This window comes from Grampus griseus (assembly GCF_964374135.1).
Source record: "Grampus griseus genome assembly, chromosome: 7".
Classification (NCBI taxonomy): Eukaryota; Metazoa; Chordata; class Mammalia; order Artiodactyla; family Delphinidae; genus Grampus; species Grampus griseus.
In genome coordinates this window covers 21284054-21308566 of record NC_139001.1, presented here as the reverse complement: position 1 = coordinate 21308566, position 24513 = coordinate 21284054, and the positions used below count along the sequence as shown (strand labels likewise).

Here is a 24513-nt window from a genome sequence, read left to right as displayed (position 1 = left end):
ACTCCTCTTAAGAATGATAAGCCAGTGAAAGAGGAGGCGAATGAGGCCTTGGTGCCCACATGGGCTTTAACGAGCACGTCAAACTCATTCATTCATTCATTCAGTTGTTTGTTTATTCAACAAGTGTATACTGGTGCCGGGATGGGTGCTCTGCAGACTCGAAAATAAAGAGCACATTGTCCCTGCTGCTGGTGTGACTATAATGGAAGGAGGTAAGTATTTTTCCTTCTTAAGTGCAAACAGGAAATTGTAGGAACAGAGAAGGAGTGACACATTATGTTTGATGAGAAGGAAGTTCGAGAAAGGTTTCGCGGAGGCGACGACATCTAACCCAGACCTAAGGAGTACAGTCTTTCCTCAGGAAGAGAAGCATGGGGAAAGGTGTTCCTGGCAGACGGAACACCACCAGCAGTGTATGGAGGCTTAAGGTGCCGGCAGGGCTGGGGAATTCCAAGTGTTCACGCAGGCCCACCACACAGGCCCAGAGGGAGGGAAGAAAAGGTGATTTGGGGTCAGACTGAGGATCTGCTGCAGTTCAGCCTTTGTTCTGTGAATGGTGACCAGTTATCAAGGTGGTTTTGAGCCTTGTCGGGTCTGGGTTTTACAGAAACAGCCCTGGACAGAGAAGGAACAGAGAGATAGCTCAGGAGGCTGTCACAATCAACTGTCACAAGAGGGTAGGTGTGGCTTTCCTGCCATGTTCTTTGAGTTCCTAGTGTCAGGGGGCTTCAGGACCACTGTTGGGGAGGAGTGGGGCAGGAGATGGGCAGGGCTGCCCGGGCAGAGAGAGAAGGAAGCCGCTCTGTTTAAACCTCATTTGTTAGAGTTACAAGGAAGATTTCTTTGGGGCATAGGAAAGGTGGAGTTCTATTGATAAATAAGTACAGGTTTAATTCTAAACGTTTCAAAATACTGGTTGGGGTGAGAGCGAAGGAGGGTGTGGGCTCGAGAACAAGAGGGGGGAATAGCTGCGAGAGGATGGGTTCCAGCAGCATCACAGACTCTCAGACGTGGCCGCCCTGGTGACGGTGATGGGTGGCACAGAAGTGGAAGGAGAGGAGTCAGTGCTGACCGTGTGAGGGCGATGCCTTTCCCTGGGATGGCTTGGAGGAAGCCAAGGCCGACCTGCAGGCCTGCAGGACGTGCAGACAGCAATCAGGATCTGGGCTTAGGAGTGAGGACAGGGCGGGAGATCGAGACTTGGGAGAAATGCTCGTGCATCTCCATCACTGCAGAAGCCAGGGGATCAGAGGAAGCGTCTGGAAACAAGCAGGGAGTGATGAAAGGAGCAGGGGTGGAAAGCAGACTGGAGAGACCAGGGGAGCCCAGAGAGAGAGAGAACACTGGGACAAAGACGAGTTCCCAAGAGCAGGCAGCACTGCAGTGTCAGGGCGTGAAGAGTATTAACTCCAACTTCTTTTTGCCTAAATAGATTTTGCAGCCAGGGATAAACCACACGGTGCTCTACCCAAGGGCCTCCACGCTCCATCCCTCCTGTCATACAACCATCTGAGGTCAGAAGGATGGATGACGCTACCGCCCTTTGCAGGCAGGAACAAGCCTAACAAGTTGTTTCACTTCTCCCGAGACAGGCAGCCAGAGGACAGTCCCCCACAGCACGAGGTCCTCGATGGGGCGTCTCCAAGCAGCCACGGTCATGAGACTGAATCCAAGTGCTGTGACGGAGATACACCCACAAACGCATGGGCTCAGCAAATTCCCCTGGGGCTTCTCCTCAAGGCATCCAGACCCCGGGGACACAGCTCTCACCAGGAGCTGCAGCCACTGGCTGCTGACACCACAGCACACATCCCTCCTGGGTCCTAAACCTCGAGTGCGTTCCAAAACCGGTATTTTATTTTTCCCTAAGTTTGTTTCATCTGTAGGAGTCTTGTCTCTTCATCAAGTTGATACGTTCCTCTAGGGCAGGGATTGTACCCAGTATTTCTTTCACATCCCACATCACCTGGCAGGAGTGGGCACAGAGTAGCTGCTTTAAAAGTATTAAGTATCCAATACTTAAATGGAACAAACTGAGCTGTGATCCCGACGTGCTAAAGGAAACCCCAGACATAGCTCAGTAAAGCTTCCGTAGACCAGGAGGTTTAGACGTTGGCCGGTACCCACCTGAATAATCAGGCATAGACAACATTTGACCAAGAATAAGCTATCTTGGTCCCTATCTACTTGATAACCCACAGTTTCTTTTCATGCTTTGAGAAGACAGCCGCCTCCCTGGTCAGTTGCTCCTACCCTCTCACAACCAATCAATCAATCAATCAATCAATCTCTCTGTCTTCTCTTTTTCTCTCTACTCCCCCCACCACCCCCATACACGTGTGTCTCCAGCCAATGTTAAACAGTAGCTTCTCATCCTTAACTTACAATTGCTGTAGGCAGGTCAGTGTCGGGCCTGTGTGGATGTCTCCAGACAGGTAGTGCCTCCCCAGCTCGCCCTCATTAGGGGCAGTGCTCCCCTGAAGCAGTGTGAGCAATGACTCTCCCCCAGGGTGATGCTCTCAAGCTTGGGGTCTAGGCTGCTGTCCTCTGCAGTGCAGCCCGACTCCGCTTGGCTGCCTACCTCACCTGGACCTCGCTCCCACCACCTTCTTCTCATCCGTTAGAGTTACAAGTCAGGGTTCTTTGGGGGCACAGACATGGTGGGGTTCACTGCTAAATAAACCATTAATAATTTCACCAAAACACCAGTCAAGGTGAAAGTGAATGAGGGAAGGACCTGTCAGACCAGCCTGGCTCCTGGGATCCCTGGTCCCCATTCCTTTCGTCCTGCTCCACCATCCAGTCAAGGCAGCATCCACTTTGTTGGGGTTTTTTTCTTTTTTTTTTAATTTAATTTTATTTATTTATTTTTATACAGCAGGTTTTTACTAGTTATCTATTTTATACATATTGGTGTATATATGTCAATCCCAATCTCCCAATTCATCCCACTACCACCACTGCCCCCCCACCCCTCTTTCCCCCCTTGGTGTCCATACGTTTGTTCTCTACATGTGTGTCTCTATTTTGAAACTTTAGGATGAAGAAGAGACCAGAGCAAAGAAAGGCCTAAAGTAAACAACTAAAGAAGCAGCTTGGGAACCTCTGTGCTCCTGAAACTGTGAAGGACTGTGGGACCTGTGTAAAGAAAGCTCCGTGCAAAGGCCCTGGGGTCTGAGCCCGAAGCCCCGGGAGGACAGAGGAGGGGGAAGAGGGCACTGAATCGGAGCTTCACTTTCCCTCCCTCCCCCATATAATGACCTCTAAAAGGTTCTGAGGAAAGTGAGAGTGGCCGTTTTGCCCCCGGCCACCATCTGCTGATGATAAATATTTTATTAACCTCGGGCATTTGAGAAGCGGCTCTGAAGTTACACACAAGCGAAGCAGAGGCTGCTTTGACTCCCAAAAGGTAGGATAAGCAAAGTCTCAGGTTCCACCCCCAATCCCACCCAGGGCGCTGGACCAAATCACTTGGGAATCTTTTCTTTCAATACCATCTAGGGCTAAAAGGAGACTCCAGGCTTACAAACACTGGACTCCATGCCCAGGGACTGCATGCTAAGTGCCACTCAGCATTACAGCTGCTCACAAGGGTTTCCCGTGAGTCCTCACTACCAGCAAAGGACCGTGTATGAAAGCTTCTGGAAAGCCCCACAAAACACGCACTCACAGGCCGGCTGCTGAGGCCAGTGGTTCCAGTGACTTTACTGCTCTCCCCACAGACAGGCTGGGCGTCAGCCCTCACTGGTCCAAGACTGAAGCTCTGACAGTGAAGAGAGAACATCTCCAGTAAACAGCAAACAAAGGTCTCAAAAAACAGACCCCAAAAGGCTGTTTAGTGCGACCCCCTTGACTACCTAAGGCCTCCTGTCTGATTCCCTACTAGGAACTGGCCTGCCTCTTTGCCCCTGGCTTCCAGACTTTTCCCCTCCTCCTTCTGTGGTGACTTCCTGGTGAAGGGGCAGGAGAAGCGAAGGTCCTTACCCTCTCCTTCTTTTTTTTTTTTTTTTTTTTTGCGGTACGCGGGCCTCTCACTGCTGTGGCCTCTCCCGCTGCGGAGCACAGGCTCCAGACGCACAGGCTCAGGGCCATGGCTCACAGGCCCAGCCGCTCCGCAGCATGTGGGATCTTCCTGGACCGGGGCACGAACCCGTGTCCCCTGCATCAGCAGGCGGACTCTCAACCACTGCGCCACCAGGGAAGCCCTAGCCTCTCCTTCTTTTACTCCCTCCTCTATTCTCTGCCTCCTCTCTCCCTCCTTTCCTCCCTTCCTTCTTCTCCTCCCTTCCTTCCTCCCTCCCTCCCTCCCTTGTTCTTTCCTTCCTTCCTTCACTGCTTCCAAGACAGATACTCTGACCAAGTTAATTCAATGTCTAAACATTATTTAACCCCAAGTCTAAACATCGGTCCATAGATTCCGGAGCTTTTCTCATTGTTAACTACCAAGGCTCATCATGACTTCCTTCAACACCAGGGGCATCAACCTTCTCAAAGTACAGGAAGAAAAACTCTGGGTACTTTTCTGGCCCCTCTCCCTGACATGTTCCCACCCTTCATGCCTTCTCATCCCAAGGCTGAAACAGAGCACCGTGTGATCACGCCTTTCATTCATTGCTTTAAGTGCTTTAAAGCCTTGAAGATGGTCCTGACAAGAAGTCTGTGAAGTAGGAAGGGGAAACATGATTTTTATGTCTCCCAGCTGAGGAAATGCTGGGGGCTCAGGAAGATTAGACTCAGCCCTTGGTCTCTTCCCTGTTTATATTCACTCCCAGTCATGTCACACCAGTCTCATGGTTTTAAATACCATCCTCTCGAGGAAGATTCTCAAACCCATACCTGTAGCCCCAGTTCAGACCTCGCCCCCAAGTCCCAGACTCCTGCAGCTACCTGGCTTCTTCCCATCTCCATATGGATGGCTAGTAGACAGCTCCAGCTCAACATGGTGGACCAAGCCCCTGACCTTCCCTCCAAACCTCCCCACCAGCAGCCTCCCCACCCAGATGATGGGAAATCCAACCTTCCGATAGCTCAGGCCAAAATCCTTCAAGTCATCCTTGGTTCTCTCATCCCCAACATCTGATCCAACAGAAAATCCTATTAACAATACATGAAACAAATACCCACCTCTACCACTACCCCTTCCCAAGCCAAGGCACCTGTGTCTTGCAAAAGAATTCCTGCATTTTTTTTTCACTGATCTACCTCTTTCTGCCATTGCCTCCACCAATTCGCAGTTCTTAACACAATCAAAGGGATCCTTTTAATATGTAAATCAGATCATGTCACCCCCTTCCTCAAAACCCTCCGGTGACTCCCATTTGACTTAGAATATAAGCCAAGGTCATACAATGGTCTATAATCCCCTCGTGACACACCAGCCACTTTGGCCTCTTCGCTGTTCCCTGAACCCACCAGTCAAACTGCCGTTTCGGGGCCCCTGCACTGGCTGCTTCTTCTACCTGTAATATTTTCCCCCAGAAGTCCATATGCCTCACTCCCTCCCCTCCTTCAAATCGCTTTTTAAACATCCCCTTCTCCATGAGGCCTACTCAGACCAACCTATTTAAAATAGCAAGCATGCTCCCCTGCCCCTGCTCTACCTCCACTTCCATGAGTTCTGTATCCCTGAGTTGGGGGAGGTGGGGGGGATGAATCCCCTGCAGATACTGAGGGACAACTGGACTTATTTATCCTCTAATTTACTTATTATGTTTACTGCTTATTGTGCCACAACCCCCGCCAGGCGCACACACACACACACACACACACACACACACACACACACACACACTCTATAATAAAAGCCCCCTGAAGACAGGATCTGTATCTCTTTTGCTCAGTGATGTATCTGGAGTACTTAGAATAGGACCTGGCACTTAGTAGATGCTCAATTTGCTGAATGAATGAACTGCAATTTCCCAACTTCACAGGGCTATGAACGGTAGAAATGAGGCTGGAATCGACTCTCCAGACAAGTTCTTAACATGTTTGAACTGCTTAAATTCATGAAGGTGGGGCTTAAGAATCTTCCAGAGGAAGCAGACAGTAAGTACATATGTTTACGTCTGGTGGTGATCTGGGCTCTGAAGGAATACACGGTGACTAAGGGACAGAGCGAGGGCAAAGAGTACTGTTTTAAAGAGGATGGTCAGGGAAGAATTTTCTGATAAAATGACTTTGAGCAGAGACCTGAATCAAGTGAGGGAGTTTCCCAGACACATAAGTGGAGAAAGAACCTTCTAGGCAGGGAGGACTCTGAGACAGCATGTGCTTGGTGTATTTGAAGACCCAGGAAAAGGCCAGTATGGCTAAAGGATGAATAATTTCCCCTTATGTGCTGACTTTAAAATCGAAACCATGCGTAATAGCCCCGAACTGGAAACCACCCAAAAGTCCACCAACAGAAGAATGGGTGAACCAAAGGAAATATACTATAAAGCAGTGAGAACCACCAACTACATGCGCCAACTTGGATGGCGAGAACATACACAGTTTGAGCCTATGTATGTAAAGTTGAAAAGCAGGCAAAACTAAAGAACATTTTTAAGGTGCCTACATAGGTGGTAAAGCTATCAAGAAAAGCAAGGAGATGACTATCACAAAAGTCTAGATACAATCGGGTGAGAGACGTGGGGCTGCCGATAGCTATCTCTTGCCTTGGGCGGCGGTTACAGGAATATCCACTTGATAGTTGTTCTTTACACTGTACATATGTTTGTATGTTTTCAGTCTCTGATAGACAAACACAAAACTTTAAATGTTAAGGAACAAAATAAGTGAGAGACAATTCAGTAAACTCTCATTCCTTTCCAGGGAGTACAGGGGTACCTTAGATACATACTGTCTCACCAAAATTATTTCCTAAAAAAGACACCAAAGAATAGAGTGCACAGCATGTTATTGGTACAAAACAAACATGTATTAACCAGACTGAAAAGGACTTCCACTGCCAACGTAACAAGCTATTTTACCCAACATTTAAGCAGAATTCACTTTTTAAACAAAGGTGTAGTGGCAAGATCACTTCAAGATATCTAGAGAATAAAAAGTTCCAGGAAACCTAGATCAAAGGATATGTACGAGAAAGAAATATCTTCTCAGGAACTTCCGATGTCACCAAGACTGACTAACACAACACAACTCACAAAAAGGGAAGAAGGATGGTGGGGGTTGCCTGGGAAGCAAATCTTTAAAAGTCATCCTCAGGGCTTCCCTGGTAGCGCAGTGGTTGAGAGTCCACCTGCCGATGCAGGGGACACAGGTTCGTGCCCCAGTCCGGGAAGATCCCACATGCCGCGGAGCGGCTGGGCCCGTGAGCCATGGCCGCTGAGCCTGCGCGTCCGGAGCCTGTGCTCTGCAACGGGAGAGGCCACAACAGTGAGAGACCCATGTACCAAAAAAAAAAAAAAAAGTCATCCTCAGATGAATTCTGAGTCATACCAAGATGAATTCTTGGTAAAGTGTGTACCTCCTACTTCTTGACCTGAGGCCCAGTTTCTGGGAACAGCAGGCAGGACCCTCCCCCATCTCTCCTCTGTCTTTCAAGAAAGTTAAAGTACAACTCTTGGAGTGGATTCTTCCAGCCAGGAGCACCTTCCTGCAACAGGAATCCTTGATGCCTCTGCAGTCACTTCCTAAGAGTCACTGCCTGGCCCAGGGCTACGGGCCTTGGAACAGGGCAGTGCAGAAAGACCTGGGTGAGTTAGCTGCATCAGCTCAGGTAACCCAGCAGCAGATTACGGGAAAAGAGTCAGGCCATCTGGGCCCCAGTCTGAGAGATCCCACTGACACTAGCATATTAGTCAACATTTTTTAAAGCCTTCCAAAGGTAGAAGACAATTTGATCAGCTTGGAGGTCATGTGAGTCCACATGGTGAAATGAAAGATTCTAGACATGTGAAAGATTATTGTCCTAGAGTTGATTCTGATCACCTCTTAAATGTCTTCAAGCCATGACCCTTCTTTCCCACTGGCCCCTGGCTTCACAGCCTTAAGACAGAAAAATAAGCCAGTGTCTCTGGACCCCAAGCTATAACAATTCAGGGCAGGTCTCAGACTTCAAACACCATGTCTAGAACACACCACATAAGCAGCTAGATACACACCTCCCTGCACCCTAGGAGGGCTCTACTCTTTCTACGGAACTGAAGTAGAATAGGACTTGAATTCCAGCTTGGCCATGATGCCCCTGAGCAAGCTACTGAAGTTCTTGGGCCTCAGTTTCTCCTGCTGTCAAGCAGGGATTACAGATGTAATTACAATCCAGCCTCACTATTCCCAGATTCCATATTTGCAAACTGGCCCACCCACTAAAATGTATCTGTGATCCCCAAATCAATACTCGTGGTGCTTTTGCAGTATCCGAGGCACAAGTTCTCATGTTTCCACTCTTGTACTGGGAACAAGTGTCCTTTTTGTGGTCTATTAGTGCCACGTTTTTCTGCATTTTTGTGCTTTTTGTTGGTGATTTCGCTGTTTAGCTCCCAAGCATAGTGCTGAAGTGCTAAAACAACATGTGTTAGATAAGATTCATTGAGGCATGAATTATAGAGCTATTGGCTGTCAGTTCAACGTTAATGAATCAACAATATATATTTAATAAGGTGTCTTTAAGCAGAAACACACATAAAACAAGGTTATATACTGACCAGTTGATGAATTGGCTCTCAGGGACCTAACCCTGGATTTTCCCCTTGGAGCCATGATTCTTTATTTCAGTATTCGCAGTGACCATAGACTGTAACTACTATGACTCACAAGAACTGACCATACCTCATAGGGTTATGGAGAGGATTTAATTAATAGATATAAAGCACTTATGACAATGACTGGTATGGCATAAGTGCTACAGACAACCTATAAAGGATCAGCAGAGACTTTTCCATAAAGACATTCTGTTTGGCATTTCAGCTAATAAGGGTCTTGGTGCTCTGGCCGGGTGTCAGGACTGAGCCTCTGAGTGGGAGAGCTGAGTTCAGGACATTGGACCAGAGACCTACTGGCCCAACGTAATATCAATCGGCGAGAGCTCTCCCAGAAATCTCCATCTCAACGCTAAGACCCAGCTCCACTCAACGACCAGCAAGGTCCAGTGCTGGACACCCCATGCCAAACAACTAGCAAGACAGGAACACAACCTCACCCATAAGCAGAGAGGCTGCCTAAAATCATACCAAGTTTACAGACACCCCAAAACACACCACCTGACACGGTCCTGCCCACCACAAAGAGAAGATCCAGCCTCATCCACCAGAACACAGGCACCAGTTCCCTCCACCAGGAAGCCTACACAACCCACTAAACCAACCTTACCCACTGAGGACAGACACCAAAAACAACGGGAACTACGAACCTGTAGCCTGTAAAAAGGAGACCCCAAACACAGTAAGTTAAGCAAAATGAGAAGACAGAGAAATACACATCAGATGAAGGAGAAAGGTAAAAACCCACCAGACCAAACAAATGAAGAGGAAATAGGCAGTCTACTTGAAAAAGAATTCAGAGTAATGATAGTAAAGATATCCCAAATCTTGGAAATAGAATGGAGAAAATACAAGAAATATTTAACAAGGACCTAGAAAAACTAAAGAGCAAACAAACAATGATGAGCAACATAATACGTGAAATTAAAAATTCTCTAGAAGGAATCAATGCAGAATAACTGAGGCAGAAGAATGGATAAGTGACCTGGAAGATAAAATAGTGGAAGTAACTACTGCAGAGCAGAATAAAGAAAAAGAAATGAAAAGAATTGAGGACAGTCTCAGAGACCTCTGGGACAACATTAAATGCACCAACATTCAAATTATAGGAGTCCCAGAAGCAGAAGAGAAATAGAAAGGCTCTGACAAAATATTTGAAGAGATTATAGTTGTAAACTTCCCTAATATAGGAAAGGAAATAGTCAATCAAGTCCAGGAAGAGCAGAGAGCCCCATACAGGATAAATCCAAGAAGAAACATGCCAAGACACATGTTAATCAAGCTATCAAAAGTTAAATACGAAGAAAAAATATTAAAAGCAGCAAGGGAAAAGTGACAAATAACATACAAGGGAATCCCGATAAGGTTAAAAGCTGATCTTTCAGCAGAAACTCTGCAAGTCAGAAGGGAGTGGCAGGACCTATTTAAAGTGATGAAAGGGAAAAACCTACAACCAATATTACTCTACCCAGCAAGGATCTCATTCAGATTTGACATAGAAATTAAAACCTTTACAAACAAGCAAAAGCTAAGAGAATTCAGCATAACCAAACCAGCTTTACAACAAATGCTAAAGGAACTTCTCTAGGCAGGAAACACAAGAAAAGGAAAATACCTACAAAAAAAACCCCAAAACAATTAAGAAAATGGTAATAGGAACATACATATTGATAATAACTTCGAATGTAAATGGATTAAATGCTCCAACCAAAAGACACAGACTGGCTGAATGGATACAAAAACAAGACCTGTATATATGCTGTCTACAAGAGACCCACTTCAGACCTAGGGACACATAAAGACTGAAAGTGAGGGAATGGAAAAAGATATTCTATGGAAATGGAAATCAAAAGAAAGCTGAAGTAGCAAATCTCATATCAGACAAATAGACTTCAAAATAAAGACTATTACAAGAGACAAAGAAGGACACTACATAATGATCAAGGGATCAATCCAAGAGGAAGATATAACAATTGTAAATATTTATGTACCCAACATAGGAGCACCTCAATACATAAGGCAAATGTTAATAGCCATAAAAGGGGAAATCGATAGTAACCCAATAATATTAGGGGACTTTAACACCCCACTTTCACCAATGGACAGATCAACCAAAATGAAAATAAATAAGGAAATTTAAGAAAATTGAAATCAGATCAAGTATCTTTTCTGACCACAATGCTATGAGACTAGATATTAATTACAGGAAACAAACTGTAAAAAATACAAACACATGGAGGCTAAACAATACACTACTAAATAACCAGAAGATCACTGAAGAAATCAAAGAGGAAATCAAAAAATACCTAGAAACAAATGACAATGAAAACACGATGGTCCAAAACCTATGGGATGCAGCAAAAGCAGTTCTAAGAGAAAAGTTTACAGCAATACAATCCTACCTCAAGAAACAAGAAACATCTCAAATAAACAACCTAAACTTACACCTAAAGCACTTAGAGAAATAAGAACAAAAAAACCCCAAAGTAAGCAGAAGGAAAGAAATCATAAAGATCAGATCAGAAATAAATGAAAAAAAAATGACAGATTTTACCATTTTTGTAACAAAAAGTATAAAATACCTAGGAATAAACCTACCTAAGGAGACAAAAGACCTGTATGCAGAAAACTATGAGACACTGATGAAAGAAATTAAAGATGATACAGAAACAGATGGAGAGAAATACTATGTTCTTGGATAGGAAGAATTAACATTGTGAAAATGACTACACTACACAAAGCAATCTATAGATTCAATGCAATCCCTATCAAAGTACTAATGGCATTTTTCACAGAACTAGAACAAAAAATTTCACAATTTGTATGGAAACACAAAAGACCCCAAATAGCCAAAGCAATCTTGAGAAAGAAAAACAGAGCCTGAGGACTCAGGCTCCCTGGCTTCAGACTATAATACAAAGCTACAGTAATCAAGACAGTATGGTACTGGCACAAAAATAGAAATATAGATGAATGGAACAGGATAGAAAGCCCAGAGATAAACACACACACACATGGTGTGGAAAAAAGGGAACCCTCCTGCACTGTTGGTGGGAATGTAAATTGATACAGCCACTGTGGAGAACAGTATGGAGGTTCCTTAAAAAACTAAAAATAGAACTACCATATGACCCAGCAATCCCGCTACTGGGCATATACCCTGAGAAAACCATAATTCAAAAAGAGTCATGTACCACAATATTCATTGCAGCACTATTTACGACAGCCAGGACATGGAAGCAACCTAAGTGTCCACTGACAGATGAACGGATAAAGGTGATGTGGCACATATATACAATGGAATATTACTCAGCCATAAAAAGAAACGAAATTGAGTTATTTGTAGTGAGGTGGATGGACCTAGAGTCTGTCATACAGAGTGAAGTAAGTCAGAAAGAGAAAAACAAATACCATGTGCTAACACATATATATAGAATCTAAAAAAAAAAAAAAAAAAAAGGTTCTGAAGAACCTAGGGGCAGGACAGGAATAAAGATGCAGACATAGAGAATGGACTTGAGGGCACAGGGAGGGGGAAGGGTAAGCTGGGACGAGGTGAGAGAGTGGCATGGACTTATATACACTACTAAATGTAAAATAGATAATGGGAAGCAGCCGCATAGCACAAGGAGATCTGCTTGGTGTTTTGTGACCACCTAGAGGGGAGGGATAGGGAAGGTGGGAGGGAGATGCAAGAGGGAAGGGATATGGGGATATATGTATACGAATAGCTGATTCACTTTGTTATACAGCAGCAACTAACACAACATTGTAAAGCAATTATACTCCAATAAAGATGTTAAAAAAATAAAAGGATCAGCAGAGCTTGATGGGAAGGCGCACATCACAACTTCAATCTCTCGCCCTCTTCCACATGCTGGCGCAGTATGACTCACGCGGAACCATTTCTTTTTTTTTTTTTTTGGCTGCACGGCACGGCATGTGGGATCTTAGTTTCCAGACCAGGGGTCTAGGGATGGAACCCGCTCCCCCTGCAGTGGAAGCGCGTAGTCTTAACCAGTGGACCGCCAGGGAAGTCCCAACTGAACCATTTCTTTATCATCAGGAAAATTCAATTCTGTTGCTGACACTCACAGGCCCCAATCAGTTCCTCCTCTGAACAGCCTCTCTTTATGGGCATAAAACAACCATCAAGAGCAAACTGAGGTTTTATTTTCTTTTCCCCTAATGGGAATTCCAGGCACTGGAGAAAAATAAAACACTGACATCTGTTCTCTGCTCACTGTCCACAAATGTGTGCATAAATTCTGTTATTAGGAATGGAAGCTGCAGGTGGGTATTGAGAAGAGCAGGGAGCAAAACAGATTTGGAAGATTGTTAGGTTCACTTAGGCAGCTGAAGAGAAAGCCACAAATAAAAACTCAACCATGATTTGCTCATTCTTTCCCTTTCTTCTTCTGCTTTTGAACAACTGGACACGTGATGCTTATCAGTTATTAATAGCCAATAAGTCAGAGAGTAAGAATTATACTCCCCTGAAAAGTTCCAAGTAAGCCTCATGGAAGATGCTTTAGCGAGTGACATTGACACTGCACTTCTTTCCATTTTAGACTTCTCCAGGCCTCTGATGTCCATATTGTATGGCATCTGGTGATAGACTTTCTAGTGGACAGAGGATTTGGGCATCTCTCTGCTTAAAGATGACTGCAGCTGCGCCTCCAAAATCACATAAATTCAAGGGGCACAACTCATGCTTAGGTGTGGATTTTTACAAGGCAAAAGAATGCTTTCATCACTGATGGAAGAAAGCTCTGCTATAAAAGTGAAATAAAAACCAATGCGTGGGCTTCCCTGGTGGCGCAGTGGTTGAGAATCCGCCTGCCAATGCAGGGGACACGGGTTCGAGCCCTGGTCTGGGAAGATCCCACATGCCGCGGAGCAACTGCGCCCGTGAGCCACAGCTACTGAGCCTGCGCGTCTGGAGCCTGTGTTCCGCAACACGAGAGGCCGCGACAATGAGAGGCCCGCGCACCGCGATGAAGAGTGGCCCCCGCTCGCCGCAACTAGAGAAAGCCCTCACACAGAAATGAAGACCCAATACAGCCTAAATAAATAAATTTATTAAAAAAACAAACAAACAAACCAAAAAAAAACAATGCTTTGAGCTCAAACATTTTCCCAAAAGTACCCTGCAGTGGTTGACTAGTGTCCCCCCAAAAGACATCTTTCAGTCCTAATCCCCAGCTCCTATGAATGTGACCTTATTTGGAAATAGAGACTTTACAGATGTATCAATAGTTAGTTAAGCATCTTGATACGAGATCATCCTGAGTTTAGGGTGGACCCTAAATCCAACGGCTGGTATCCTTATAAGAGAAGAGAAAAGGAGATTTGAGACCAAGAGGACAGAAACGTGGAGGACGACGGAGGTAAGGACTGGAGTTGTGCTGCCACAAGCCAAGGACACCAGGAGTCACCCAAAGCTAGAATCCATGTCAAATAGAATTTCAGCTGACACAAGTCCACAGAAAGATGAGAGTCTGCATCAAGCCTGGAACGGCCCTTCAAGGCTGTATCTTAAAGTTGGATCTCTCCATTGGACAGAAGAAGAAATTAAAGTTCTAGGAAGTTAAGAGAGTTCCCCAAAATCCCACAGCCTGTTAATAGATGAGACGAGGACTCAGGTCTCCAAACTCCCCCTGGGCTTGGCTCTCAGGGCCAGGTTGCTCCTACAACTAGGTAGAAGAATTATACTAATGAAGGACATGGAAGAAGGGCAGGAGAAAGGGGCCACAATGGGCAGGAGCTAAGGCTAGTGATATCCACCAGTGTCTAATATATAAATACTATCAGTTAATGTTGGACACTCGTAGTTTTCTGAATTTTCTGCAATGCAAGGCATGGACTCTAAAGTCACACAGACATGGATTCAAATTCTGCCTCTCTGACTTATCAGTTGTGACTTTGAATTAATTATCTGAATACTAAGCCCTGAGTTCCTTATCTATAAAATGGGGATAAATAACACCTATCTCATTTGGTCATAGCGACAATTAAATGACAGATTGCATGTAAAAAAAAAAAACCAACTACATACAGTACGCACCATTTATATAAAGTTAAGAAGGCCAAACACAGATTCAATTTAGAGCTCACCTGTGCGGGGGACGGGGTGGGGGGAGCGTGCAGTCACGAAGGGATACATGGGGGGCTTCCACTCTATTGTTAATGTTTTTTTAAAATATTTATTCATTTATTTATTTTTGGCTGTGTTGGGTCTTTGTTTCTGTGCGAGGGCTTTCTCTAGTTGCAGCGAGCGGGGGCTACTCTTCATCGCAGTGCGCGGGCCTCTCACTGTCACGGCCTCTCTTGTTGAGGAGCACAGGCTCCAGATGCGCAGGCTCAGTAGTTGTGGCTCACGGGCCTAGTTGCTCCACGGCATGTGGGATCTTCCCGGACCAGGGCTCGAACCCATGTCCCCTGCATTGGCAGGCGGATTCTTAACCACTGCGCCACCAGGGAAGCCCAATGTTTTCTTAAGGTGTGTGGTGCTGGGTATGTGGGTGCTTATGCTGTTATTCTTCATAACATTTTGTTTTAAATACATTTCTTAAAATTTACACATAGGAAGAAATTAATAAATTAACGGCTATTATAATTTCTATTAACCCAAAAGTATTTATTCAGTTCTTACTTCATGTGGGGGACTGTGCAACACAATAGCGAATGCTAAGGAAAGATTCATGCCCCCCCAATCTAGATTAGAACCTCCAGTCTGGCGGGGTTGCAGCACCCAACTTATAAGTGTAATAGTACCAGGCAGAATGCAGTAAGTGACTTGAGGGGTAAAAAGAAAGAAAAGAGACACCATAACTGCTTGGAGAGACCTTCTAAGACTTCATCATACAGGGGGCAACTGAAATGTGCCTTAAAACCCGAGTAGAATCTTCAGCAGTAGAGAAAACAAAAAGATGTCTAGCTAACAATTATGCCATTAACAGAGGCACCAGAAGGGAAACCAGAATGATTACACAGATCACGGGCACAGAGACTAGAGAATGTGAAATCAGAGGCCAGGGAAAGAGGAAATGAGAAATAAGGCCAGGATGGTCAGCACAGGGGTACTCGTGTCCAGCGAGAAAACAAGAGCAGATTTCTTTCTCTTGAAACTTTCAAAAGAACAGTTTTCATGTAATCATGCAGGGGAAGGAGCGAAATCTCAGCATGAGTGGGAGGTGAAGAAGGAGGTAGGGGTACAGCTGACTATGCTTTAGAGACATTTGCACCTGCTGCAAAGGACGGCAGCTAAAGAAAATGGCAATATCAGGATGAATTTTTAGTCAAGGGAGGCCCCAGCATACTTCCAGAGAAAGGGCAAAGAAAGAACTAGTGGGACATCGAAATATACAGATGCAAACCAGACAAGCGACCGCCATTCTCTTTCACATACAAGGTTCCAGAAAAAGCAAAAGGAAAAAGGTCAAAAACACAAGTGGCAATGTCAGATTGGCATATGAGCTGAGATTAAAAATTGGTTTTCTTGAACTAACGAAGAGTCCCTGGTCCATTTTGGAAAAGGACTACAGGTGATCAGGCACACAAATGACAAACGTTTTCCCTCTGACCACACCCCTTCCAGGCACTATTACCTTGGGGTATGAAATAAAACTTGAAAACCACTGTTTTACCATAGAATAAAGGATTTAGCTGGGGGGAGTAGATATCTGTACAAAACCTTTTTTATAAATGAAGAATGAAGTTCTTAATAAAAAATAAAGTTAAGACCATCTGACCATATCATTTCACCACATCAAGATTCCAAACCAGCCACTATGGAAAATAGCCTGGCAGCTCCTCAAAAAGTTAAATGTAGGGGCTTCCCTGGTGGTGCAGTGGCTGAGAATCCGCCTGCCAATGCAGGGGACACGGGTTCGAGCCCTGGTCTGGGAAGATCCCACATGCCGCAGAGCAACTGGGCCCGTGAGCCCCAACACTGAGCCTGCGCGTCTGGAGCCTGTGCTCCGCAACAAGAGAGGCCGCGATAGTGAGAGGCCCGCGCACCGCGATGAAGAGTGGCCCCCCGCTCGCCGCAACTAGAGAAAGCCCTCGCACAGAAACAATGACCCAACACAGCCAAAAATAAATAAATAAATTTATTTAAAAAAAAAGTTAAATGTAGAATTTACCGTATGACCCAGCAATTCCACTTCTAGGTATATACCCAAGAGAACAGAAAACATACGTCCACACAAAAACTTGTACACCACTGTTTGTAGCAGCATTATTTATAAAAGCCAAAAAGTGGAAACCACCCAAATGTCCGTCAATTGATAAATAAAATGTAATATATCCATACAATGGAATATTACCCAATGACAAAAAAAGAATGAAATGCGGATACACCCTACAACATGGATGAAACTTGAAAACCTTACGCTAAGTGAAAGAAGTCAGATGCAAAAGCCCACATAATGGATGATTCCATTTGTACAAAATGTCCAGAATAGTCAAACCTCTAAAAACAGAAGGTGGGTTAGTGGTTGACTGTGGGGAGTTGGGGGGTGGGGGTGAGTGGCGGGGGGGGCAAGTGACTGCCAATGGATATAGTGCTTCTCTTTGAACTGATGAAAACGTTCTGAGTTAGATAGTGGTTACAACTGCACAGCTTTGTGAATGTATTAAAAAGCACTGAACTTCACACTTAAAAAAAATTTCAAACTAGACCTTCCAATGACTTGGGCAGGAAAGAACATGCCGGTACACACACACACACACACACACACACACACACACACACACACACAGACGTCACTGCTCCACACACCCATTAATAGGCTGCTCTTCCCAAATATTATACTGAAATGATACCAGAATGACACTAAACCACAAAAGACCAGTCCACCCATATGCACATGCTCAGAAGAATAGCAATGATACTTAATAATAACTAAAATTCATTGGCTGTTTACTATGTGTCAGGCACTATACTGAGCACTTCACATGGAGTAGCTCATTTTGTTTCTCACTTCATCCCTTTGAGGTATTACCATGCCCATTTTACAGATGAGGAAATTAAGGCACAAAAAAAGTTTCATAACTTGTGCCAGGTCACCCAGTTGGAATTTAACCCCAGGCAATCTGATTCATGAGCACTATGTTATTCTGCCTCAACTGACTCTGTCTTCTTAAATCACTTGCAAAATTCACTGACTTACAGTGTAAACCAAGGCAGGGGAGGGTTGAGGTTTTAATACAACCCAAACTGGGTTTCCCTGGTGGCGCAGTGGTTGAGAGTCCGCCTGCCGATGCAGAGGACACGGGTTCGTGCCCCAGTCGGGGAAGATCCCACATGCCGCGGAGCGGCTGGGCCCTTGAGCCATGGCCGCTGAGCCTGCGCGTCCTGAGCCTGTGCTCCGCAACGGGAGAGGCCACAACAGTGAGAGGCCCGCGTACCGCAAAAAAATAAAAATAAAAATATTTTTTAAAATAAAACCACCAAAACTATCATCTTAAATAGCAATTCTGGAAAGAATATTGGAAAGACCCAAGGCTCTGAGAATAAGACCAAGCTGAGAGCTGTATTTCATGTTACTATGAATATTGATAAGTTGACTGTAAAACCCAAGCATGAAATTCCAGATTGTTACCCACTACTTTTAAGACTCATGGTAGATTACTGGGTTTCTCCCTGCCTGCAATAATCTAATAATCTAAGTGGGAACACCACTGCAAGAGCAAACAAAAACATTGGGTATTGTGTGTATGACTTCATACATAGAATACAAACAGGACATGTTTACATACATGTGTGCTCACTAAACAGTGAGGGGCAGATGGCAAGTTCTAAACCCTATGTTATTGGAGAGGAAGATGAATAAGGGTAAAAAAAATCAAAGAAGACTGCTTGAGGAGACCTTGAGAACTAGCATTTAGGAAGGGGCAGAAAGAATAAAGGTCACTACTTGAAGCAAGCTTGGAGGGAATAAGAAGGTTGGATTGTTCCTAGAGCAGTAAAGATGCCTGTCTGATTAAATCAAGGAGTGTACAGTGTGTAATGTACCAGAAAATAATAGTGGACAGGAGGGAAGGGGTTATGTAAGATCTCAAAAATCAAGGTAAAATGTTTGGACTCGATAGAGTTAAGAAAAGGTAAATCATGCTTTTAAAAAAGTTGTGAGGGACTTCCCTGGTGGCGCAGTGATTAAGAATCCACCTGCCAATGCAGGGGACACGGGTTCAAGCCCTGGTCCAGGAAGATCCCACATGCCGAGGAGCAACTAAGCCTGTGTGCCACAACTACTGAGCCCGTGTGCCTGGAGCCCGTGCTCTGCAACAAGAGAAGCCACCGCAATGAGAAGCCTGCGCACTGCAACGAGGAGCAGCCTCGTGGCAGCTAAAGAAAGCCCTGAAGACCCAACACAGCCAAAAAAAAGTTGTGAAAGCTTTATCATACTAGTTGCATACTTCATAACAAACACTGGCTTCCACGTTTGCTTACCCAACTCTGGAGTTCTGCCTCATCTACTATTTCCTAATTTCATTTTAAATATTTTGTTTCTGTCATATCTACCTCCAAGTCATGCCCTAGTGAAACCTTAATTTCATCAGAGTCAGGATATAAAATAATTGCTTACAGTCACCGCCCTGAACAAAGCTGTGTTGGATGGTGCCTTCACAAAGCCACTTAGCACATCGCTAATGTGCATTAAATGTCCTCATACTTCATAGCTTAATCTGTAATGAATCAACGTCCCAGTGAATAAGCTGTCCCTTGAGAAAAATATGTACTTTTTGTTAATGTGAAAAGTATTTCCTTGCACTCAGTCACTGCGATTGTCTTCTTTCAGTAATAAAATTGAATGACAACGTATCCAACTTTTTTCCTGGGTGAAACAGAAATTCACAGTTGCCCATTTCACTGAAACAGAAATAGGCAGTCACAGTTGTATTTAATCGGACCCCTATGCAAACTTCTCTCCCCTACTTCTCTGCGGGGTCACTGCACCTGAATTCTTGCCGTTTTCCACAGGCTTCCAACTTGGGTCTCAGGTGCCTCTGAGGATCTGTGCTTTCAGGCAAATATTTTACCCGAGGAACAAACCCAAGGAGCAGGATCTCCTGTAAGGAACCCAGGGGCTTAGTCTGCGCCTCAGTGTGACCTTAAAGCAAGCGCACGTCCCCAGCTCTGACGAGCACACGAGTATCCGCACTCCGCGGCGCCCAGCAACGGTCAGGGAGCTCCAGATCGCGGCCGGGGCGCGCACCCACCTGACCAGGGGCTCCTTCTCGGGCACGGCGGGCTCCTCCAGGCACCCGCACGGGCAGCAGCAGCAGCACACGGTCCTCAGCCAGGCCCTCAGCCCCATGGAGAGTGAGGTGCCCCGCCGGCGCCGGACGACTCCGAGGAAGCCGCGGCGGCGGCGGCGAGCGAGCGCGGCTGCGGCGCGGCCACCGGACCGGCGTCCAGGTGCGGGGACAGTGGCGGCCGGGGCGTCGCGGGCCGGTCCGTGCGCATCACGCTGCGGCCGGGGACGCGGGCAAGGCGGGAGGCGCCTTCACGGCCCCGGTGCTGCAGGGCCGCGCGCTTTCCTCCACTTGGGTTTTGTTTAGGGCGCGGGTTTTGTTGGGGCTTTTCTTCTCTCGCTTTAATTCCCCGGGCGCAAATTGGGGCGCATGCGTTCCCGAGACGCTTCGCTGCTGCCCTCTAAAGAGGAAGCAGGGACTCCAGCCGCCAGACGGCAAAATCCGAGGGCACCGTGGGGGACGGGGCTGAGGGAAGGCGGGGCAAGCCCTCGAGTCACTGAGCACGAGGTTGGGCTGGCTCTATTTATACGTTTTATTGGCCTCGCTCCCCGAGGAAATAAAAGGTCCTCCTTCCCAGGCCCACCCTTGCCTTCAAAGCGGAGGTTAGGGCAAATTTTTAACATGTCAGTCCCACAAAGAGTAAAAGTTAGCGAAAGAATAGGGTTGATGCATTACAGAAGTGAGTTTTTTTAAGTACTATATTCACAACGAACTTTTTAAAATCGTTTTCAAGTCTCCCAGTCCTTGAATAATTCCCTCAAAAAAGGCAACCTCTATCATCAGTATTTTGCGACTTTCCAGAGCTATTTATGTGTGTGTGTGTGTGTGTATTTACTTACCCTTCTGCACACTTGTAAGTATAGGCACCCATAGTCCTCTCCCTTTTTACCCCAACAGTGGCATACTCCACACATTTCTGTCCCTGACTTGCTTCACTCCTTTTACCATGGAGACTGTTCCACCCACTACATGTATAACTTCCCCTATCGTTCTTTGCATTTATGCATTTATGTAGTTGCATTTATGTAGTTGATGCCCTTATGTTATTTTAACCAGATCCTTATGAATGGTCATTTAAGTTCATTCCAGCCTTTTGATATTAAAATAATGCTGCAGTGACTATCCTCTCACTGTGTGTTTGGATATGTGTGTCCCTGCAGTGACTATCCTCTCACTGTGTGTTTGGATATGTGTATCCCTGCAGTGACTATCCTCTCACTGTGTGTTTGGATATGTGTATCCCTTGAATAAATACTTGGCAGCTGACTTTCTGGGTCATAGGTAAGATGCCTTTTTAAATTTTGATGGATCTTGCCAAATTGCCCTCCAAAGAGGTAATTCCAATTTACACTCTGACCGGCAACATATGAAAGGATGTTTCCCTAAATCCCCACCAATACTATGGAATTTTCATCTTTGTCAGTCTTATTGATTCAACAAATATTTACTGAACATCTGTTATGTGCCAGGCATGTTCTAGGCTCTGGGAATACAGCAATGAACAAAAGAAACAAAAATCCATACTTTCTTGGAGCAAACATCCTAGTAGGGAAGTTCCACAAACGAAACAATACATTATTGAGTGCGTTAGAAAGTGGTATGTACTATGGAGAAAAATAAGGCAGGGAAGGGGATAAGAAGTGCCAGGAAGTTGTGTGTGTGTGTGTGTGTGTGTGTGTGTGTGTGTGTGTGTGTGTGTATGCGTGTGTGCTGGGGAGAGGGGTGGTGGCTGCAGTTTTAAACGGGGTGATCAGGGAAGACCTCCCTATATGGTGACACTTAAGAAAAGACTTGAAGATGATGAGCAGGGCTTCCCTGGTGGCGCAGTGGTTGAGAGTTCGCCTGCCGATGCAGGGGACACGGGTATGTGCCCTGGTCCGGGAAGATCCCACATGCCGCGGAGCGGCTGGGCCCGTGAGCCATGGCCACTGAGCCTGCGCGTCCGGAGTCTGTGCTCCGCAAGGCGAGAGGCCACAACAGTGAGAGGCCCGCGTGCCGCAAAAAAAAAAAAAAAAAAAAAAAAAGATGAGCAAGCTAGCCCTGATTTCAAGGGGAAGAGCATTTCAGGGAGAGTGAAAGCCGTGTGCAAAACCCCAGAGAAGAGAGAATCAACAGTAGGGTGCCTGAGAAAGAGCAGGGATTCCAGGGGCCCTAGAGAGGAATAGGCCAGGAGGAAGAGTAATAGGAGATGATAGAATGTGGGGCCTTTGGGGACATGGCAAGGACTCTGGACTTTGTTCCATGTGAGCTGAGCAAACCTTTGGAGGTTTTCGAGTAGAGGGAGAGACGTGGTCGACCTAGATGGCCACAGGATCCACTGGTTGCTGTCTTGAGAAGAAACTGGGTGTCAAGGGCTGTTTTAGGGAGAGGCAAATGGAGGCCATTCTAATGACCCAGATGACCATGATTTGGACCAGGGAGGAAGCAGTTAGAGGTGGGCAGAAATGGCTGGACTCTGAATGGAATTTGAAGACAGAGCCAACGAGGCTTATAACAGATTGGAAGTAAAGTATAAAAGAAAGAGAGGAGGGAGTCCAAGGGTTGGGGCTTACAAGCTGTGAAAGTCGAACTGTCACTGATTGATTGTGATAAAGGACGTGGGATAGGCAGGCTTGGAGGGCTGAGGAGGGAGAGCAAGAGTTTATTTTCAGAAGTGTCAATTCTCACGGGCAGTGTGTTCATTTAAAAGTGTGTTACAGGGCTTCCCTGGTGGCGCAGTGGTTGAGAGTCCGCCTGCTGATGCAGGGGACGCGGGTTCGTGCCCCAGTCCGGGAGGATCCCACATGCCGCGGAGCGGCTGGGCCCGTGAGCCATGGCCGCTGAGCCTGCGCGTCCGGAGCCTGCGCTCCGCAACGGGAGAGGCCGCAACAGTGAGAGGCCCGCGTGCCGCAAAAAAAAAAAAGTGTGTTACAACACGTAAGCTTATCCTGTTCTGGCTACATTATGAGGCTGAAGGAACTTATCAAGTACATATTCATTGAGAGGCTGCCTACTGAGAGTTAAGGAAGGATAAGAGAAGGTCCCCGAGGGCTCTGACTTAGCTGGGGAGACAGGATATGGACCCATGATGAAAAGTTGAGAGGACATGACAGAGTACCAGCTGTCACGAGGCAGCACAGGGCTGTGGTATCAAGCCCAGCACCGCGTCATTTATCATTTGCAACTGTGCCAGGATGGAGTACTATGTACTATGTTCTGAAGTTGGATTTTGGATTTGAGTTCACCTACCTAGGTTCAAGTAGAAAGTGGGCCAAGGGGGCTGCCAGCAAGAAGATGAAAGCTAGGGTCTGACGGCTTCTGTTAACTATTGGAGTTGGATTTGTTGAGAATGGAGAAATTAGAGAAGGCATTCAGCTCCTGGAAAATACAGGTACTCTGCCCCTTTACTAACCTTGATCTTAGACAAGTCACTTAATTTTTCTGAACCTCAGTTTTCTAATTTGTGAAATGGAGATGATGAGTCGAGCCCTACCGACTAGAAAGTTGTGAGACTCGAATGAGATCATTTGAAAGCCATAAAGTACTATAGAAATAGCAGAATTCAACACAGTTGACTAAATCCAAATAGTATAGGCCTGTTGAGCAAATGTCAGTTCCAGTACTACTTGGCTTACATATGACAGTATTTCTCTTCACGTTTGTACCTCTGCGATGTGTGGGCATCTTTCACGTGGTGGGTTTCAGACAGGATATTTCTGGAAAGCCACAGAACCACGTCTATATAACCAACTTGCTCAGGAGGTTAACGCTCTGCTTTGCTAAGGACCACATGTAGTGTTTGCCTGCTCTAACGACTTAGGAATATTTTCTTGTAAAATTAATGTTAAGTGTTAAAACTTATAAATGAAACATTCCTCTAAAAAATTGAAATATTACAATTAAGGTTCCCTCTGATCACAGTCCTGTCTCCTTTCTAGCCTCCTCAGGGTAACCGTATGCTACAAACGTATGCTACAAACCTTTTTCAGTATGCTACAAACCTTCTTCTGGACACACATACACATATGTGCCCCGTGATGTATACATAGCATCATTGTGTATGTTGTCATTTTTTTTCTGGCTGCGCCGCACGGCATGCAGGACCTTATTTCCCTGACCAGGGATTGAACCAGCGCCCCCTGCGGTGGAAGCGCGGAGTCTTAACCACTGGACTGCCAGGAGAATCCCTATGTTGTCATTGTTGGTAGTGAGGTTGGTTTTAATATACAAGGTACGCATTCATCTACCTGCAGGCTTTCTCCACTTAATAATATGTCTTGGAGATCTAGCCTTATTAGTACACATAATACTACCTCATTCTTTTTAACTGATGTGAGTATTCTATTTATTCGTTTTCTAAGGATTATTATGTGTGTTTTCAAAGTATTCATCTTCCCAGAAGTTAAATATCGTCATGATTTCCGTTTTCTGGAAACTTAAGGAAGGACAGCGCTACCAAACCCCGCAGCTTTAACTTGCAGATATCTGAGGCCATATTCTGGCACCCCCATCTCCCGTTTCGGACTTCATTAGCAAGAGAGCAGCAAGCTTTCCTTTTTTTAGAGTG

The 24513-nt window shown here is 45.6% G+C and overlaps 2 protein-coding genes across 3 annotated transcripts in view; both read right to left on the bottom strand.

Annotated features, from left to right (window-relative positions):
* Positions 1-20029, bottom strand: part of MREG (melanoregulin) — a gene marked incomplete at its 5' end in the record, with an annotated part of 65898 nt that extends 45869 nt beyond the window's left edge. Inside the window, one exon of one of the 2 annotated variants that reach the window (XM_082658651.1) lies at positions 19860-20029. In XM_082658651.1, the coding sequence (XP_082514777.1) occupies positions 19860-20029 (170 nt within the window). The remainder of the gene's footprint in view (positions 1-19859) is intronic. The other variant, XM_082658652.1, reaches the window with a different exon arrangement.
* A 148-nt stretch (positions 20030-20177) lies between these two features.
* Positions 20178-24513, bottom strand: part of PECR (peroxisomal trans-2-enoyl-CoA reductase) — a gene marked incomplete at its 3' end in the record, with an annotated part of 50072 nt that continues 45736 nt past the window's right edge. The window contains 1 exon segment of the mRNA XM_082658264.1: positions 20178-20367. Within this exon segment, the coding sequence (XP_082514390.1) occupies positions 20178-20367 (190 nt within the window).